Below are 19,527 nucleotides of genomic sequence, written 5' to 3'. Positions count from 1 at the left end.
TGCAAAAGAGAGAGGAGGGTGAGGCCGAGGCGAGGAAGGGTGACCCTATCTGGGAACAAACACATCGGCAGGCGCCATCCCACCAACATTACACTGCACCTTCGCCCCACCTTAACTCCTCCACTCTGAAAGGTGGAGTTGCTAGGGACTGGATGACAGGATGTTCCGTTTGGTAGGAATTAAACATTTAGTCATTTTGAAATGGCAATTTTCTTGTGGTGTTTCGGAGCCAATCAGTTCTTCCTAGGTCTCACATTTTCAAGGGCCACTGGGTATGCGGTGGTGAAAGCAGCCAAGACCCCACTCTCCCGCCAGGTATGGGGCCCCGGGGTCTGTGGGGTCACTTACAGGGAGTCGAAAGGCAGGGGCTTCTGTCCATAGCGATCCAGGCTGGGATTCTGGTTAAGACAGAACTGGGGCGGGCCAGAGGAATGGGGGGGCGTCCACTGAGTAGAGGGGACACGGACTCCCCCGCCGAGGCCCCGCAATAGCACTCTCTGCTGGGGATCTTGGCCCTGGGCACTGGGAGACCTTACTCTCGGTCTCCTCTCCCCCTTCCCGACCCCCGTGCTAGCCGCTTCTCTCCCACCCCCTCCCGGCCAGGGACGGAGCAGCGCCCCTACCTACCCGCCAGTTCTGGGTCACCTCCGGCTTCAAGTACCGCACCGCAGAGCCGCTGAAACTCTCGACTGCGGAGAGAGCGCCCATCTCTGGCCCCAACGCCAGCTCAGAGCAAGCCCCGCCCCTACACTTACCTGAGCCCCGCCCCTAGACCAAGCCACGCCCACGCCTGCTCCTAGAACCAGTCCCCGCTCCGGACTAAGCTCCGTCAGTCCCAGAACCAGCCCCGCTCTCCACCTCCGCCACACTGGCTCCCACTGGCTCGGACCTGGCCCCGCCCCCTCCCCAGGACAAGCCCTGTCTCTATGAACCTCAATCTGTCTGGGTCCAGCCCGCTCTGAGTGCCCCAGCTGCTCCTATCTCTCCTAGACCTGTCTTTGTCAGACCCCACCCCCGAAGCCCCCGCCCGCGGTCAGAGCTCGGGGTCAGGGCTCTAGGGACCCAGCGGCCCAGTTGTCTCTCCCACACTAAGGCATCCTCCCCGCCGGTAGACTGACCCTTCTTGCTTGGGCAGGGCAGCTTGCATTCGCCGGCAGAGGACACGAAGCGGGACCAGTCCTCGATGGCGCGCGTGAAGTTGGGCCAGTCGACCCTGTTGATGCCCGGTGCGATGGGCGCCAGCTTTCCCTCGCGGCACCTATTTCGGAGCCTCTGGCCGGTCGCCGTGATGTCCTGCCAGGACGAAGGGAGTCAGGGCGCGGGGGGCACTTGAACCATCTGACCCAGGGGGTTCCTGAAGCCCCTGAAGGAGATGCGAAGGGGGTAGGGTCCCAAGCTAGTAGCTGAGGAAGTGCGCGGAGTAGAGCCCAGCACTCGAGGTGCTTGGGGCTGGGTGCACGCGGGACCTTCAGGTCCCCAGAGCAAACCCAGGGCCAGGGCCAAAGGACACTCACCAAGCACTGCAGGGGTTTGTTGGGGACACCGAGGAGTGTGAAGTAGGCATTGTCAAAGTCATCTGAAGGAGAAAGAGAAAGGGAGGAGTCCACCAGTGGTTGCAGGCCCACACAGGAGAGGTTTGGTCCATACTGCTTTAAAAGGTTTTTGAAATACTTGACAACTTAAAAAAAATCTAAGATCAAGTGGATTCTTACTTAACACACCCCATTCAACAAAACAAACTCCAAATAGATAAAAAACTTCAATGTAAAATAATGAAACCATAGACGTACTAGAAGAAAACATGGATAAATTTCTTTATAACCTTGGGGTGGGGGAGGCCTTACCAACTCTAATTCAAAATCAGGTAGCCTAAAGAAAATGTTGATAACTTGGACTACATAGAAATAAAATTCTGCATGGCAGCATAAGGAAACATAAGGAAAGTCAAAAGACAAATGGGAAAAGAATATTTCCACTTATTTTGTAGATGAGGTGCAATTTCCCTAATATTGAAAGAATTCCTATAAATCAAGACAAAATAAAATAAAATAAAACAAAATAGAAGAAAAAGAGAAAAAAAGAAAAATAGGTAAACAGTCACACACAAACACAAGAAATACAAATGGTCCCTAAACTATGAAAAGACACTCAGCTTCATTCATAATAAGATGCATGCATATTCAAACTACATTGATACCAATTTTTCATATCAGATTGGAAAGAATCCAAAAGTTAATGCAGTTATCAGAAACAGGGCCATTGCCATATGTTGCCAGCGGGGGGTATAAATTGATTTGAGCCTATGGAAAGAAATTGGCATTATCTATTGGAATTATAAATACACATACCTCTTGACCCTATAGTCCCACTTCTGGGAATTTATCCTACTTCACAGTTGCACAACTGGGAAATGATGTGGGTAGAAAGTTTACCCATTTCAGCATAGTTTGTAATAGAAAATGATTGGAAATAACTCAACTGTCTGTCATTAAAGGACTGGTTAAATAAACTATGATTCATCCTCACTATGCCTTGATTAAAAATCTTGATTCAAAACCTTCCAAGGTGCAGAAGAGTATATGCCTTTATATGGCTTTAAAGCCTAAAGTTGAGACGATTGGAGGCAAAGAAGAATATAGATTCAGGTCATCACCTAACCAAGTCATCAAACTTAGCATCACGAATAGTGGGATAATGACATTATGCGCCTCCTGCTGAGCCATCATGGCAAATATGGCATCCAACACCTGTGAAAGCTCCTACAATCAAGCTTCTACACCTATCTTCTAGTTTACAGAAAATAGACTATCAAGGTAAGCAACGCCATAAGGAAACAATCACTCAAATTCACAATGTAGGACTCCTGTACAATAAAACTGTTTTGGACTCTTTAAAAAGTTAGTATTATGAGGGAAAAATGGAAAGTGGGTAGACTGTTTTAGACTAAGACCCAAGAGACATGACAACAAATTACAAGGTACAATCCTAGATTGAATCCTGGTTCCAAAAATTTTTTGACAGCTATAAAGGACATCTTTAGGGATAATTGGGGATGTTTTAATATGGACTGAATATTAGATATTAGGGAATTATTTTTAACTTTCCTAGATGTGATAATGGTATTGAGGTTGTTTCTATCATTGGGAACTGCTTGCTAAAGTGTGTGTGTGTGTGTGTGTGTGTGTGTGTGTGTGTGTGTGTGTGAGAGAGAGAGAGAGAGAGAGAGAGAGAGAGAGAGAATGAAAACAAATATGTCAAAACGTTCATTGAAGCAGGTGGAAGGCAATGAATGTTCATAGTATTAGTCTTTCAACCTTCCTCTATGTTTGAATATGTTCCTAATAAAAAAAGTTGGGGAGGAAGAGAATAGGTTGTATTTACAGTAAAATGGAAGGATTCAGAAGGAGCTCAGAGTGGTTACCTGTAAGTGGGGATGGCAGGGGAAGAGTGAGAATTTTTTAAATGTACATTGTTACAGCATTTTGAGTTTTGAAACTGTGACTCCATTGCTTTTACTAAAAACATACTTGCAATAATCAAGAGCTCTCCCTAAAAATCTAGACTCCTGGCCTCTCCCGGAAGCCAGGAAATTGGTAGAACTGTGCTGACCTTTCCCACACAGTATCAGCAGGACCCCATAGCTGCTCCCCTTCGGAGGGGGGTGTCGGGACTCCACCTCACCTTTCACCCCTTCCCCCCACTGCATCCTCACCCACTTCCCGTATTTGTGTTTCCCTTCCTGGCCCTGCAGGGGTCTCTGTGGGGCCTCTGGAGATCTCCCTGTAGTCTCTGACACCCTCACTCCACCTGCCACCGGGCTCTGAACCTGGGTATCACCCTGGACTCCTCACTCTTGCCCCTCTACCCACACTGGTACAAATCGTGTTACTTTATCTCCTAAATACCTTCCAAATCCCTCCCCTGTGGCCAGACACTATCACTACTTCCTGAACACTGTGGTCCCTCCCAGTGTCCTAATCACTCACCCTCCCCCCCATCATCCGCTTCTAGTCTCTCTGGGTCACCCACTCCCCATGGCCCCAATGCTTGGGCCTCTTTCCATCTTAAAGTCTTCAGAGGTTCTTATCTACCTCCCCAGGAAGCCCAGACCCCTGAGCTTAGCCCTCCCTGCCACTGAGCTTAGCCATCCGCAGCCACAGCTCCTGCTGCCCCCGCACTCCTTATCCTCCCACCTAAACACGCCCCTCAAGTTCACCAACACCTCACGCAGCTTTTCCCCTCCAGGCCTCTGCATGTGCTGTTCCCGCTAGCTGGAGCGCCTTTGTTCCAGGCACAGTGTCAGGCACAAAGCAGGCAATTAATAAATATGCTGGAATGAGTGAGTGTGGGTGTCTGTGTGGCACCGCTATCTCCATACCCAAGCTTCTCAATCGATGAAGGGTTCTTCCTTAGCCCCGTGTGGCCCTTTACCCCAAAGGCTCCCATGTCCACGTCTCTTTCATGACAGGTGTCTTTCTCTTCCTTTTTCAAAGGGAGAGATGATTGGGCAGAAGTTGTTATTATTGCTATTATTATTCCTCCTCCTCCTCCTGCAACTGCTGGCCTCTGCACAGTTCCCTCTCCATTAATAATAACAACATTATTGTTGAGCACATATTATGTGCCAGGCACTACTCCAAGAGCTTTTCATGCCTTATCTCATTTTAATCTCAAAATAGCCCTGACAGGCTGGCACTGTCAGCATCCCCATTTTACTGATAAGGAAACAGAGGCTCAGACCTGGAGGATACCCAGGCAGGGCGGAGCAGAGCTGGGGCGACTCCCTTTAACCCTTTCACCTGCCACTCATGGTTTCTCCCTCCGAGATCTCTCTCTTCCAAACCACCCACGCCTTCCCCGAAGGCCCAGAGGGGCTGGTGGTGGCCAGGTGGCCTGACCTTTGCCGCAGTAGGTGGTGGACTGGCAGTGCTCGTCGGAAAGGCAGGCCCTGACGGAGTCCATGTCCATGCGGCGCAGGCTGGGCAGGGCTGGGTGGTAGAGCTGCTGTTTCACGCTGGCCAGCTTGTTGCGCCGCTGTGCCACGGGCAACAGGATGGCAGGGGATGCGTACACGTGGGTGGAGCCGTCCTCCCAGGGCACCAGGTTGATGATGCGGGCCATGGCTGGGGGGGGGGCAGAGACACCCCAACCAGACACCCTTCTGTGTGGGAACACAACCTTGGCCAGTGCCAATTTATCTACTCGTCCAACAGGTACTGACCACCTACTGTGTGCCAGGAGCTGTGGTGGGGTCAGGGACGCTCAAATACACACACACACAGAGGATGTGCTGAGTACCCCGGCAGAGGTCAGTACAGGGGATGTGTGTCTGAGGAGGCTGGAGGATTCAGCGAATGGTCTAAAAAGAGATGCCATTTGTGTCTGTTCTTCAATAATGAGCAGGAAGCGGCAGCAGCAGCAAGTGGATTCACAGTTGAGCTCAGTCTGCCTCTGGGTAATTAATTATGGGCTTCTGGCCTTAGCTAAGGTATCTGGCATTTACTCAACATTCTACAGGGAGACATAGAAAGGTTTTAAATAAGGGGAGAGACGTGATAGACAGGAACTAGAAAAAATATGGCTGGTTCCCCAGTCCTTCGTTTTAAAAAGTGGATATTCCCAGAGCCTTTGAGTCATTTAAACTTTAGTGAGAATTTGTTGAGTCCCGTTGCTTTCTTCCTGACCCCAGTTGGAGGTGAGAGATGGAGGTGGGCGGTAGGGTGGTGGGCAGGAGGAGAGAGGACCTTGGGCCATGGAGGAGCACGGAGAGGGCATGGCGAGCAGATGGGGAAGCCGCCTCGAAGGCTGGGCCTTCGTGGGGAAGGGGCAGGGAAGTAGGAAGTGAGGGTAGAGGGGAGAGAGGGCTCCCTGCTCCTGGTCCGCCACAGTGGTACCTCACCTGCAGGCCGCGGGCCCCAGGTGCACAGGCTTACAGGGATTTTCCGCTCTGCCGACCGCTCAATGGGGAAAAGAGGCAGGGAGATGGGCCGAGGCCCAGCGCCTTTTGAGGCAGTAGGAGAATAAAGGGACATTCTGTGGAGACAATGCCCATTGCAGCCTGATTGTGAGGGCACCGGCTCCTCGGCAACCATGACAACCGGAGGCTCCGAGGAGCGGAGGCTGCTGCCAGGGGTCCTTGCACTGGCCCCCTCTTTCAGCCTTCCTGAAGGATGCCGTCTCCCAGGCCTCACACTGGCTGGGCATGTTGGGAAAATCAGACAAGGAGCTGGGTCTCCCTGGGGGTGGCCATGCCAGGGCTGGCCAGGGCCGGCCAGGGCAGGCTGTGTGACCCTAGACTACATACTGTCTGTCTCTGGGCCTCAAAGCTCCCATCTGTGTTAGGCAAGGGCCCCCGGCCCTGCCGGGACGAGTGCCTGTGAGCTGGCAGGGCTCACGGACACTTGCTCCCCTCCTTACAAGCCTCACGGAAGAGGGCACTGCCCTGCCTGCCAGTCCTTGAGTCTCCAGAGGTGGAGATTAGTGGCTTCCAGGATCCAGGGTCAGCATAAGGGGATCAGGGAGAGTGGTGGCCTCAGCAGGACAGGGATTAGCAGGTGATACTCTCCCTGCAGGCCTGCAGCCTCCCTCCCACCTTCCCAAAAAAGCGAGGTCATGAGGTCCTAAGCCCAGCACCCTGAAGCCCTGGGGCCTGACCACCATCAAGGTCAGAACCACTGGGGGAGTTCCCTGGCGGTCCAGTGGTTAGGACTAAGTGCTTTCACTGCCGTCGTCCGGGGTTCAATCCCTGGTCAGGGGACTAAGATCCCACAAGGCTCGCAGGGAGGCCAAAAAAAAAAAAAAAAAAGAACCACTGGAGGTGGACCCTGGACCCTGCCCCCGCATCCCCGTGAGGAAACCCTGGGGAGACTCTTAACTTATTTGCATATCTTGGCACGTGCTTTTGCATACACCTGCCCAAGTGCTGAGCCTGATGGGCCCTGGCATCCCTACTGTGAGATTCAAGTAGGATTTGGCTCCCTATTTGCTTCTCCTCCAGTGCCCCATCCAGCCCCAGAGCAGCAGCCCCAAATCCCACCCCTTAAAGAAAACTTTCCCTGAACTTCATTCACCACCCCATCACAATTTTTTTTAAAAACTCTTTTAAAGTTAAAAATATAACAAAATCCAGAAAGTGCATAAATATATAATGTAACTCATAATTTATAAAGTGAAACCCTGTGTAACTACCAGTCAGGTCAAGATATGGGTACTACTTTGCAAAACTGTGTAGCAGTTTCTTAAAAAGTGAAACATAAATTTACCATATGACCCAGCACTTCTACCCCTAGGAATCTTCCCAAGAGACATGAAGATATATGTCCACACAAAGACTTGCATGCAGATGTTCATAGCAGCATTATTTATAATAGCCAAAAGGTGGAAACAACTTAAGTGTCCATTGACTAGCGGATAGGTAAACAGACTAATATATCTATGCCATGGAAACAGACTGTATGCCATGGAATACTCTTGGGAATTAAAAAAAGAAATGAATTATGGATACGTGCTACAATGTAGATGATCATCAAAACATTATGCTAAATGAAAGAAACCAGACACAGAAACACTCCACATATTATATGCTCCATTTATATAGAATGTCTAGAAAAGGCACATGTTTAGAGACAGACAGCAGATTAGTGGTTGCCTGAGGCTGGCGGGGGGAATGGGGAGTGATTCTAACCAGCATGAGGGATCTTACTGGGCTGATGGAAATGTTCTGAAACTAGATGTTGCATAGCTCAGTAAATTTACTAAAAATCATTGAGTTGTACCCTTAAAACTGGTGAATTTTACAGCATACAAATTATATGACAATAACGTTGTTTTAAAAAATTGATGTCTTTAGATAAAGAAAGCAAGTTAGGGCCCCGCCAGCCCCTAGAAGCTTCCCCATACCCCTTCTCAGTCCCACCTCCTGCAAGAGGTAACCACTCTCCTGGCCGAGTAGTATAACCACTGCTTTTCTTTATAATTTTACTACCTATGTTTGCAGCCATAGACAAGACAGGCTAATTGTGCCCTATTTGAGCTTTGTACGCATGGGCCATTGGGGTCCTTTGAGTCTGGCTTCTTTCCCTCCGTATATATGCACACGAGAGTCATCCAACTGGGGTGTATCTGAGGTTCGTTCATTTGCCTCACCCTAGAGCTCGTTACTCTTCAGCCAGGCCCACCTGACTCTGACCACTGGCCGGGCTCCACGCCCCCAGGTTGCCGAACCTTGGGGCCCAGGTCAGCCTCCGCTCACACGGTGGCCCCACGTGGCCAATCCTCCCCCAACACACTCAGCCGTCTTGGCTGCAGCAAACCCGGCTTCCTGGCTCTTCCCCTACCCCACCAGCAGCTCTTTCAGTCTCCTTTCCTAGCTCCTCCTTCTTTTCCCAACTTTGAAATGTGCCAGTGTGCTCCAGGCATCATCTCTGGTCCTTCTCTTCTTTACTTTTGATTCAGTGAGTCCTGTGGCTTTAAGCATCATCTACAAGCTGAGCTGATGCCTCCGAAGTTTCCATCTCCAGTCGTCCACCTCTCCCAGACTCCAGACACCCGCCACCCCGCAAAACACACCTCTCACCACCTGGTGCACATTTCCACTCAGATGTGTCTCAGACAACGAAGTAGAGCCCATGATTCTCCCCAAACTATTCTACGCCACAGCCCCAGGCTCCCTCTTTTCAGTAAATGGCACCACCTGCCAGTTGCCTAAGCTGAACACCCTCAACACCTCCCTTTGCCCTCCCCTCCCCTTTTCTCTCTCCTGCCACTTGCTCGGTCCAAGCCTCGTCATCTCTGCACTGGCCTCTGTCGAGCTGGAGGCAAGGGTGAGCATCACCCATGACGCTGGCCGTCACTTGCACACCCAGGCAGAGCAGTAGAGCTCACTGTCCTCTCTGGCTGGAGGTGCCATGGGGAGGAGCGCTGATCCCCAGCAGCCCGGCGTATCGACAGAGCACGGCAGAAAGGACATTCTCCCACACCGGTTGCCTTGGGGGTGGTTGCATATCAGAGGTTCTGCACAGGAAGGAGAGGACAGGGGTCGTCCAGTCACAGACTGGTTTGTTCCACCGCTACCTCCTGACTAGCGCCTTGTTTCCACACCTGCCCACTACAAAACAGCCGCACAGGTGGCGTCCGGCCCCTGTTCTAAACCACCATGGGCTTCCACGGGCCATCAGCTAAAACCCAATCTTCTGGCCGTGGCTTACAGGCCCTACCTGATCTGTCCTGGACCTCATCTCCCACCACTCTCCCCTACACCCACTAAGCCCCTGGCCCCCGCTCTGCTCTTCAGGTGCTCATTCCAGCCTCTTCGTAGAGGCGCCTGTGCCACTCCCGCTTCCCGCCACCTCACACACGCCTCTGCCCTGTGTGTTTCTTTCATGGCACTCAGCATATCTGCAATATTTTTAAGTTCATCATTAATCTTTTTTACTTCTGAATCTTCCATTGGAATGTGAGCTCCGTGAGGGCAGGTCCTATTTCTGTCCTTCTCAATGTGCCAAGGCTGGCAAGCTGCCTGGCACACAGGCAAGGTCGAGAAATGTTGTAGGTGATCAAGTCCCCTGCCCCTTTGCTAAACAGCCCACTGCCCTGCCCCCCACCCAGGTCCTGTCACCTCATTGAGCCCCTTTGTGCTGGGCCTCTGCCCCTCTCCCGCTCTCCCCTGAGATCGCCATCCCCCTCCAGGGTTCGACCTCAGTTCAGGAGGCCGGCTTGGATGCAGTCAGTCATCTGTCCGTCCTTGGGTCCTCCCTAAAGGCCCAGCCCTGGGACCACAGCCATTCTGGTGGATCCCAAGGCAGGGGGTGCTGAGGCCCTGCCCAAGCTGCAGAAGATTCTGAGACAGAGGGACTCTGCTTGAGTCCCTGCATTGGGGCTGCAGAGCTGGAATGTGCCTCCTGCCACTGCTGACTGAGAGTTGACAGGCCCCTGCTACCTTGAGGAGTCTCCCAGAACCACCTGGGGACTCCAAGCTCTTATCCTCCCACCAGCTGCTCTGTGGGTTGGCCACGGTACGCAGGGAACCAGGTCCCCTGGCAGCTCATGGTGCCTCAAACCAGGGCCATGTAGGGCTCCTTCCCCGGGGCCGATTCCTGGGGGCCCCTGGGGTTTGCTGCCGGCTCCCTCCGCATCAATGTCTTCTCTTCCACTGCCACCTCCCCACCCTCTTTAGAACCTCCTAATCCTTTGCATACGGGCCGGCCCGGCTGCTGCCAATTAATCCCCTCTGTGTCTGAGAGGCCAGCTGAGAGAGGCAGGAAGAGGCAGTTCCTGGCTGGTGGACGGCATCTGAGCAGGTAACTCAGGGTGAGGTCGCGGCTCCGTGCGACCCCCGATGAGACTCCCTCCGTGCTCTTCTCCCATCAAGCCATTTGGACATGGAGAAGCCGGCAAGGCTGGAAACCCGAGGCTTCTGTCTTCCCCTGTGAGGCTCAAACCTTAGTGACTCTCCAAGGCAGCTTGTGAAATACGGATTCCAGATCCTGCAGAGGGTTTAGAGGGGCCTAGGAATCTGTATCTTCCGCAGCTCCCCGGAAGGCTCTGAAAGGCTGGTGGTCCAAGCACTGTTGTTGTTCTGGGTACCACTCCCAGGCCCCCCTTCCCTCCTGCGCCTCCCTCATCAATGTGGAATCAGCAGCAACAGGGCAAAAAGATGGGAGGGGCCTGCACGTGTTTCTCTGCAGGAAGAAGTGGCTGGGTCTGGGGGAAGAAGGGAAACTGGGAGTGGGGAAGGCTTCCCTAGTCATTTCCAGAAGGTTCAGAAGCACAAGCCAGCATTGCTGCCTGCTGTCAAACGGCTTGCAGGACTGGCCTGCAGAAGCAGCCGATCCTGGGCAAACGTCAGTACCTCCGGGGTAGATGTAGGACACCTGGAGCCAGGCAGACCTGAGTGTAAACTCAGCTGGGCCGCTTACTGGCTGTGTCACTTTGGGCAAGTCTGCTGACCTCTCTGTACCTCCATTTCCTTGGCTATGAAGTGGTGATGAAAACGCTTATTTACTGAGGCTGAGTGGGAGGAGGTGAGGATGAGGTGATCATGGCTTACGGGGCTGCCTGGGCTGGCTGGGATCGGTGGAATCTGCCGTCCTAAACATGCAATCTTGGGCTCTACCAACCTTGGAAATCAGTGTTTTTACCCCCATACCCAACAAGGAAATGGAAGACCAGAGGTGTCATGTCTGGCCCAAGTCACATTTTTGGCGGCTGAGCCAGGGATCTGACCCCCCACTCAGAGCTGTGTCCTGCAGCACAGCTTCGCTTAGGAGAAGCTGGGCTGCTGAGGCCAGAGCAGGGACAGGAGTCAGAGCTGTGAGTAGTAGGGCAGGCAGCATGGCCGGGGCTGCGGGAAGATGGGCACTGGGGCAGGGGTCCTGGGCCCTGTGCCTGCCCTTTGCAGCCTGTGGCCAGGGTCCCTGGCAACGAGAGACAGAGAATACCTTGGCTGCCCATGGCTGGGGGGAGGGAGGATACACCATGCCGGGCACGGCCTCCGAAGGGCCCTTCAAGGCTGGGAGTTTGCATATATTGACCTGTGTGGCGCCCGCTGGGCCAGGCCATCCTGCAGGGATTTAGTCATAAGGGCAGGGCTGCCCATTCCCTGAAAGTAAATGATGCCAGAAACTGAGCCCGTGTAAGGTAGGGCTGAACTATTGCAGTAAACCATGAAAAAAGGGGCTTGTTATTTTCTCTTAAAAATTTCTAGATCATGAAAATAGGTTGATTTTTATCTTATATTAAACAAAAACTATTTTCCATTCATATGCTGCTCATAATGTATTTTTAAAAATTTATAATGGGATTATGCTGAACATGATAGTCTAGCATTAGCATTTTTGCTTAACATCCAATGATAGTCACAGCCAACATTTATTAAGCTCTCAGTGTGTGCCAGTCACTGTTCTCATCAGTTTATTTTATCCTCACATTAACTTCCACAAGATAGCTACTATTTATTAACACCCCCATTTTACAGACAAGCAAACTGAGGCATGGAGCATTTAACTGATTTGCTCATGACTGGAGTCCAAAGCATGTAGATATTTCCATGTTAGTTCAAATTGATCTACTTTAAAAAATGGCTCCATAATATTCCATTATTGGATGTATTATAATTTATTTAATCTGTGCCCCTCTTACAGAAGACCGATTAGATACTTCCCAGTAACCAGTCTCCTACTGATGGATATTTGGATGTTTTTCATCTTTTGCTCTAACACTGTTGTGACCGACCTCTTTACACACATATGTCTGTGGGCTTGAGTATTTCTATCAGGAAAATACCTGGAGGTATAACTGCAAAGATATTTTTAAAGATGAAGGAAAAGGGAAATATATAACTCACAAAAGGAGCCCATGAATGGTGGGAGCAACTGTGAGCATTCTGGAGGGGCCTAAGGACTCGGTCCCCTACAGGTGTCAGGATGCTGGGCTGGGTCCAGAGGGTGCTGCCTCAGACCCCAGGGACACCAGCGAAGACCAAGAGAGAAGAGGAGGAGGGGGCAGAACCAGAGCCAGAGTTGGAGCCGGAGCCTGAAACAGCCCCTGAGGAGACTGAGCTATTGGAAGAGTCCCGGGTAAGAACTGAATGGTGAGGAAGGGCACACTGGCCTCACTGCTCGGAGAATCCCCATCTCAGGTCAGCTGCCCCCAGCGACCTTCCACAACAGAGAAAATTGGAGCCAGAAGGAAACGTGGCGGTCACCTGGTTCTGTAAACAGCCAGATAGTAAATATTTCAGGCTTTGTAGGTCATGCCATCTCTGTTAATTACTCAACTCTGCCACCGTAGTGTGAAAACAGCCATAGACAATACGTAAATGAATGAGCGTAGCTGGTTGTGTTCCGATAAAACTTTATTTACAAAAACAAGCAATAGGCTGGATTTGGCCCACTGACCATTGTTTTCCAACCTCTAGAGCTACTCAAAGTAGCCAGTCCATGAACTGTTTGTTACCAGTCCAGGAGGCGATCAGAAGCTTGCCAGATATAATTTACTATATAAGTAAGCACACTGCTTAGTTCAGCTGTATTTGTTTTTCAGTAAGACTTTCTGCATGAGGGAAGCAGTGTGTTGCAATACATTCTGCTGCAAACTGCTTAATCACTGTGGACCAGTAACAGTTTGCAGACTGACACTGGTTCCTGGACCACATTTTGAGCAACACTGCTCTAGAACTTTCAGTCAGGCACATCAAACTTCCCAGCTCTGTATCCCATTCATTCGAGAACCTGATGACAACCAATTCAGAAACTCAGACAGATTTGATTTTGCTTCTAATTGATGCCAGGCCTGTGTGCAGTGCCGGGAGCACAGTGATGAATAAAGCATTGCCCCTGGGGGTCAGCAGACGAGAACCCAACCAGGTTATATTCTTCTAGGAGACAGAGGTGATGAGGGAAGGTGGGGAGCTTCAACAGCATCCTCAGCTTACCCTTCTGGGAGGACCAAATAAGTGTATCAGGCTGGAAACTCTGGGAGCTCAGAGGAGAGAGCCATCTTAATCCTGGAGATTGGAAGCTGGTGGAGGAGTGCTTCCTAGCCACAGTGGGCTGGGCCAAATCGTAACTGGAGGAGATGAAGAGGTGGGGCCTTCCTGGCAGAGGAAAGGCTATTACTGGGTAATGCAGGGTGTGTTTAGGAAACAGTGAACTATCCAGGTATAGGGTTGCTGTGCATATGTGTTTGCATGTGCACACATGTGTATGTACATACATGTGCGCCTCGTGTTCTTAGTGGTATGTTTGTGTATGCATGTGTATTAGCAAACTGTGTGCCCAAGAACACATGCATGCCGATTCACAGGTGTGTGCACACACATACATGTGCGCACATATACGTGTATGTGCACACACATTCATGTGCCTGTAGTTCCATGTGCATGTGGGGCATGCTAGTGTGTATAAGTGTGTGTTTCTGAGTCTGTGAATCTATTCATGTGTGTGTGCATGTATGCTCGTTTGCATATCTGTGCTTGTGTGTTTGTATGGATGGACATATTGGTATGTGCCTGCATGTTTGTATATATACATATTTTGTGCACCTGTGCATGTATGCACATCTATGTGTGTATTTGTGTGTTAATACACATATGAAATAATGTGTTCATGAGTGCATGTTTGTGTGTCAGTGCAGGTATGAGTGTGTATGTGTGTATATGCCTGTTTATGTGGCTGAGCATGTATATGTACATGTGTGTACACACAGATATCTGTGCCTGTGTATATATGCAGATATATTGTGTGCATATGCATGTTTGTATGTCTGTGTCTGTACACTTGCAGATATTTGCACGTGTGTGCATCTGCATGCATGCACATGTGTATAGGCACAAGTGGGCATGTGCTTATATGCACATGTGTGTGTGTTGGGGCATGCACGCACATGCAAATGTATATGCACATGTGCTTTGTGCCTTGCATGTGCACATCTATGTGTGAGCAGATGGACTTATTTTTGTGTCAGCTCACATGTGTATGCATGTGTGTATACACACGTGTCTGTGTGTCACTTTCTGTATACACATGTGCTTGTGTGTGTCTGTGTATGTGTGAAGTATATGAGAGAGAGTGTATTAGCGTATGTGCGCACACGTGTTAGTGTGCCTGTATGCATGTGCATGCTTGTCTGTACCTGCACACATGCACACACATGTTAGTGTGTCTGTATGCATGTGCATGCTTGTCTGTACCTGCACACATGCGCACACAGCAGCAGAGGTGCAGCTGCAGAGGCAGATGAGAGGCAGAGGGCAGAAGCTGAAGGCCGCCCAGCTACTAGGGGGACAATGGAAGGTTTGGAGCAGAATGAGAGGGAGCTGGCTGGGGGCTGGCCGAGGGCTGGGCTCTTCCTGCCTCCTCCTCCCCTCAGTTGCCCCAAGGCCTTGTAACTCTCTTCCTCTTTCTTTTCAGGTCACTTGAGTGGGGCAGCTTCCTGGGGGATGTGATAGGCCTGGGGGGCACCTTGGGGGGTGGCGTGGTGAGGGCCCAGCCCTGGATGAGGCCTGGGGCTGGGAAGAAGGGAGTGTCCCAGGTGGAAGGTGAGGCCACCAGGATTTACAGAGACCACTGTGAGAATAGAGCTGTTTGATCCTGTGGGGGGTCGGTTGTGAGGAGGATCAGGGGCTGCTCCTGCCTTAGGCTAGTCTCTCTGAGGGTTTACATGGTCCTGTTTGAACCCTCCAGCCACCTGAGGAGGCCTGCGTGGGGAAGGAAGTGGCTGAGGCTGATCCGGGCCCTCAGGGTGAGTGCTGGAAGCCCAGGCTGGCAGGGTGGCTGGAGGCTGGGAAAGGGCTGTGTTCTCCACTGCTCGGAGCCTTGCAGCAGCCCACCACGTTGGCAGACCCATTTCACAGATGAAGAAACTGAGGCTCAGAGAAGCTAAGAGTGGGCTCCTGGGGACCTTTTAGCTGAGCTGAGCTGGAACTCTGGGCTTCTGACTCCCTCAGGGTTCTCCCCTCTCCTCTGCCTCTGACTTGACCTCCCCAGCAGGGTAGAAACAGGTCTCTCTGAGGCTCCAGTTCTAAAGTATGAGGGACTCCTTTCCAGAAACCCAGGAGGCTGCCCCTTCTCCGCCCACATCCCTCCAGGCTCAGGTCGCTGTGGTTCCGGAAGCGAACAGGTACTGCACCACCCTCCCCTCTCCTCCGGGCCAGCCACCCACCCAAGCTAGGGAGCCATTGAGGGGGTGGGGATGGGCACTGCTCTCAGGTCTACAGTTACTCCCAAGCAAAGGCCCAGAACATCTTAGGAATTGGCTGAAGGGAGGCTCAGGCAGAGGTGGGGGTCTCCTCGGCCAAATGGACCATGTGGCCAAGAGAAATGGAGCGGGGGGACCAGAGGTTTCTCAGTGCTTGGGTGAAACTCAGGTTAGTGTGGCCAGAGCTTCTGATTTTCCCAATGAAGACAGAAATCCAGACTTTTCCATGAAATCTCCCAGATAGCTCAGATATTTTAGACCCTTGGTACTCATCCAAGTAAGTGTGTCTGCAGAGGGTGTGGAGGGCTGGCCTCAGACGGTGAGTCTGTGACCCTCATGTTTGGGCTGACTAGCCTCCATCACAAGGAAACACCTCACAGGAAACTCAACCCTTTCAGAGCACAAGACATGTGCCGAGTGCAGGAGGGGCCCCCTGGAGCCAGGCTAATGGGGCAGCAGGGTGATACGGTGATGCTTTTACTGAGTATCTGATGGCGGTGGGCTTGGAATGGCACCAAGGGTTGGCATCCCCCACTTTCCAGAGAGGGACACGAGGTTCCAGGAAGGAGGTGATGTGTCTGAAGTGTCACAGTGGGGAGACAGAGGTTTGGGGTTCAAACCAACTTCTTCAGGGTGCTGTGCACTGCCGTGCCGACCAGAGGGGGGCTGCGGACACTGAGGGCAGCCCGGTATCTCTGTCTCTCAGTGGTCCCAGCAGCCGGGTGCTGACCTGGCTCAGAAAGGGTGTGGAGAAGGTAGTTCCACAGCCCGTCCACAGTGGCAGGCCTGCCCAGAGCACCGCTGCTGGCTTGGAGGGTCCAGCTCAGGTACTACTGGGGCCGGGAGCTGAGGCAAGCCGGGTGGGGAAGGGGCGGGAGGAAGGCTGATGGCCCTGGACTCTCTGCCCACATCTGTCTGTCTGTCCCAGCAGGCAGGAGGACAGATCCTTGGGCACTGCAGCACTGGGGGCTCAGGTAAGGCCAGGAAGCAGGATGGCTTAGGGGTGGGCTCAGGGACTGTTGCGTTGGGCCCTGCTCCCCGGGGTGAGTCCACAGGGCCAGAGCTTCTCATCTGACTTGGCCCGGGTTCGAACCTGGGTTTGAGTTGGGCTAACCGGGGAGCTCCGGGCAGGCCTCTTGTTGCTGACCGGCTTCCTTTCTTCTGCAGATGGACACAGTGAGGCCCCCAGGGCCCAAGACACCGGGTGAGTCCCCATCCTTGAGCCCCATCTGTAGTATGTGTGGTGGGCTCAGCATGCCCAGAGCCCAGGGTCCACCACCGCCTGTGTGTGACCTTGGACATGCCCCTCATCTCTTCTGAACCTCACTTTTCTCATCCACAAAACCGGAACGATGGGTTCGGTGCTGCTCAAGGTTTTTTGTGCTGATTACTGAGAGATCCCTGGGTGGGGGCCACCTTCCGAGGATGGGAGAAGGCATGGATGAGCTCCTCAGAGATGGGCCTCGAGTAGGTGGGTGCCGTGTGAAGCCCGGAAGCAGGGCCTGGGCTACCGTGGGGGACATTGGGGTGCCCAGGTTGGCCTCACGGTTGGCAAGAGCTTCAGACTTCTCAGAGCTGACCGAGGCGGGTGGCAGGCTGGATGGGAACCGTGGCAAACGGGGGAGCCCATGTCTCTCTCCAGAGAGGGGCCCCACTGAACTCCACTTCCCTCTGCCCTGCAGGAGTGCTGACCTGGTGTGGCCAGATCCTCCAGTTTTTCAAGAGAAGCTAGAAATTTAGGTTTTTACATATTCCTTAATTTTTAGATGTTGCCAACGAATTGAAAAGTTTTCAAAAACACTGTGAGCTCCCGCAATAAACCTGAAGGCTCCAGTTTGCTGCGTCTCTGCTGGAAATTCAGAGTCACGCCTTCATCTCCATTCACCCCACCCATTCATTCCTTCCCTCATTCATTCATTAGACTGTCAGGTCCTTGAGCACGGGGGCTTTTGTCTCAGTCACTGCTGAACGCCCTGGTGCCCAGCACAGTGCCTGCCAGACGAAGGGGACTCAGCACAGAAGGGATGAATGAATATATGAATGAATGAATGAATGAATATGTACAATCACACACTCCATTCATTCATCCATTGCTCCAGTTTGCTGTCTATTTCTTTTGTCCCCTGGAGGCTGCCCTGGTCATGGGTCCCCAGGGCCACTCCGCTGACTTGTGAGACCAGTAAAACGATTTAGGATGAGGGCACCCAAAGGACTTGCCAGCTTCTTTGGGGGCCGTATCTGGGGGATGGGTTCCCCTGGGAGCATGGAGCTTCCCTGAAGAGGACAGGGCTGCCTGGAGGTCAGATGGATCTGGGGACCCAACGTTTGTCCCAGGGCCAGCTACATAATTGGTGGGGCCCAGTGCAAAATGAAAATGTAGGACTCCTTTAAAAAAAAATTATTAAGAGTTTAAGACAGTGACGATAGAGCATTAAACCAAAAATGGGCCCTTTAAGTATGAGGCCCTGTGTGACCACACTGCTCACATACCCATGAAGCCAGAGCTCTCTGTCCCAGTCACAGGGAGGCCCCCAGGCTGCATTCAGGTCCCCAGGCAGCCCCCGTTCTCATCTGTGCCCAGGAGGCCAAGGCTGGGCCTGTTGTTCCAGAACCTGTTCCAGCCCTGGGTCAGAATTTCAGGTTGGTGGAAGTCCCCCACCCCGGAGGCCCTTTAAGAGTATCGAGTCCAAGGTCCCCAGTGTGCAGAATGGGAGCTGAGGAAGGGCTGCTCAAGGCCTGGGACCCCAGCAGGTGGTCAGGACAGCGTGGCTGGGCACTCCTTGAGGCCGCTCGGCTGACCTCTGGCCCCTCTTCAGGCCCGGGCCCTGGCTGCTCAGGTGGCTTGAGCAGAATCTGGAGAAAATGCTGCCTCAGCCTCCGAAAACCTCTGAGGTAAGTCGAGGAAAAGGGGGAGCAGGCAGCTGACCACCCAGGAAGTGCCTACCTACTCCAGCAGGCTGTCCTCACCCCTGGGACCCACGGAGTGGCTGCAAGAGGGGCAGGGCATTCAGGGGAAGGGTGGGTGGGGCTGGCCGGGGCAGGGAACGCACCTGACCTTCTTTCGTGACGTCACTTCCTGTTTACGACGCAGGGCTGCAGAGATGAGCCTGCAGATGCTACCTTGGGTCCAGGTACAGGGAGGGGACCTGGGAAGGGGCTGCCTGGGATGGTCACAGACTGGGCTGGGGGTACAACTGGGGCCTGAAGGATGCTCGGGGCAGGGTTCAGGGCTTGCAGGGAGCAGGCTGTTGTGGGAGTCCTAAACCCCGCTCCCTGGTCCAGGCTGGGAAGCCAGCCTTGTGAGGTCCTGAACAAGTCCCTTCCCCTCCCTGCACCTCAGCTCTGTGTTTGTCTGATGATGAGGGGCATTGGGGTGGTCCCAAGGGGCTCCCCACTCAGTCACGTTGGCACCTTGAATCTGGACTCCGTGCCCTAGGGGTTGCATGGAGCCCCACCACGTCATCCTTAGTCTCCTGCCCTCCCTGCTGCATAGATCCCCCAGGACCCCCGTTGGAAATGGAGCCCGTTGCGCAGGCCCAGGAGAGCCCCTCCCTGCCTGCTGCTGCCCCCCTGAAGCCTGAGGAGGAGCCGACTCCAGAGCCCCAGCCCGGCATCCAGGCCGCCTCCCTGCCGCCCACCCAGGACTCTGCCAGGTGAGCCTCCCAAATGCCTCTCCTCCCACAAGCAGCAGACTCAGTGCGTGGCCCCAGCCCAACATCTACCAAATGAGTCTTTTAAATTCGAAAAGTAACACATGGGGCTTCCCTGGTGGCGCAGTGCTTGAGAGTCCGCCTGCCGATGCAGGAGACGCGGGTTCGTGCCCCGTTTCGG

At 52.7% G+C, this 19,527-nt stretch overlaps 2 protein-coding genes across 2 annotated transcripts in view; one reads left to right on the top strand and one right to left on the bottom strand.

Annotated features, from left to right (window-relative positions):
- Positions 1-344: 344 nt before the first annotated feature.
- Positions 345-5,121, bottom strand: SPMIP8 (sperm microtubule inner protein 8). The gene is made up of 5 exons (XM_007468299.1): positions 4,899-5,121; positions 1,515-1,576; positions 1,119-1,293; positions 628-689; positions 345-413 (listed from the first exon to the last, which is right to left on the bottom strand). The coding sequence occupies exons 1-5, from the start codon at positions 5,119-5,121 to the stop codon at positions 345-347; spliced, it is 591 nt and encodes a 196-aa protein (XP_007468361.1).
- Positions 5,122-10,248: 5,127 nt separating this feature from the next.
- CNGB1 (cyclic nucleotide gated channel subunit beta 1) overlaps positions 10,249-19,527 on the top strand; it is a gene marked incomplete at its 3' end in the record, with an annotated part of 69,538 nt that continues 60,259 nt past the window's right edge. Inside the window, exons 1-10 of the mRNA XM_007468328.1 lie at positions 10,249-10,298; positions 12,415-12,575; positions 15,183-15,240; positions 15,546-15,618; positions 16,403-16,523; positions 16,625-16,670; positions 16,864-16,900; positions 18,513-18,588; positions 18,788-18,827; positions 19,190-19,349. Coding sequence (XP_007468390.1) covers positions 12,423-12,575; positions 15,183-15,240; positions 15,546-15,618; positions 16,403-16,523; positions 16,625-16,670; positions 16,864-16,900; positions 18,513-18,588; positions 18,788-18,827; positions 19,190-19,349 — 764 coding nt within the window. The remainder of the gene's footprint in view (positions 10,299-12,414; positions 12,576-15,182; positions 15,241-15,545; positions 15,619-16,402; positions 16,524-16,624; positions 16,671-16,863; positions 16,901-18,512; positions 18,589-18,787; positions 18,828-19,189; positions 19,350-19,527) is intronic.

Source organism: Lipotes vexillifer, unplaced genomic scaffold (genome assembly GCF_000442215.2).
Source record: "Lipotes vexillifer unplaced genomic scaffold, Lipotes_vexillifer_v1.1 scaffold1347, whole genome shotgun sequence".
Classification (NCBI taxonomy): domain Eukaryota; kingdom Metazoa; phylum Chordata; class Mammalia; order Artiodactyla; family Lipotidae; genus Lipotes; species Lipotes vexillifer.
Note: the sequence above shows the minus strand (reverse complement) of the source record. Positions and strands in the feature narration are given on the sequence as shown.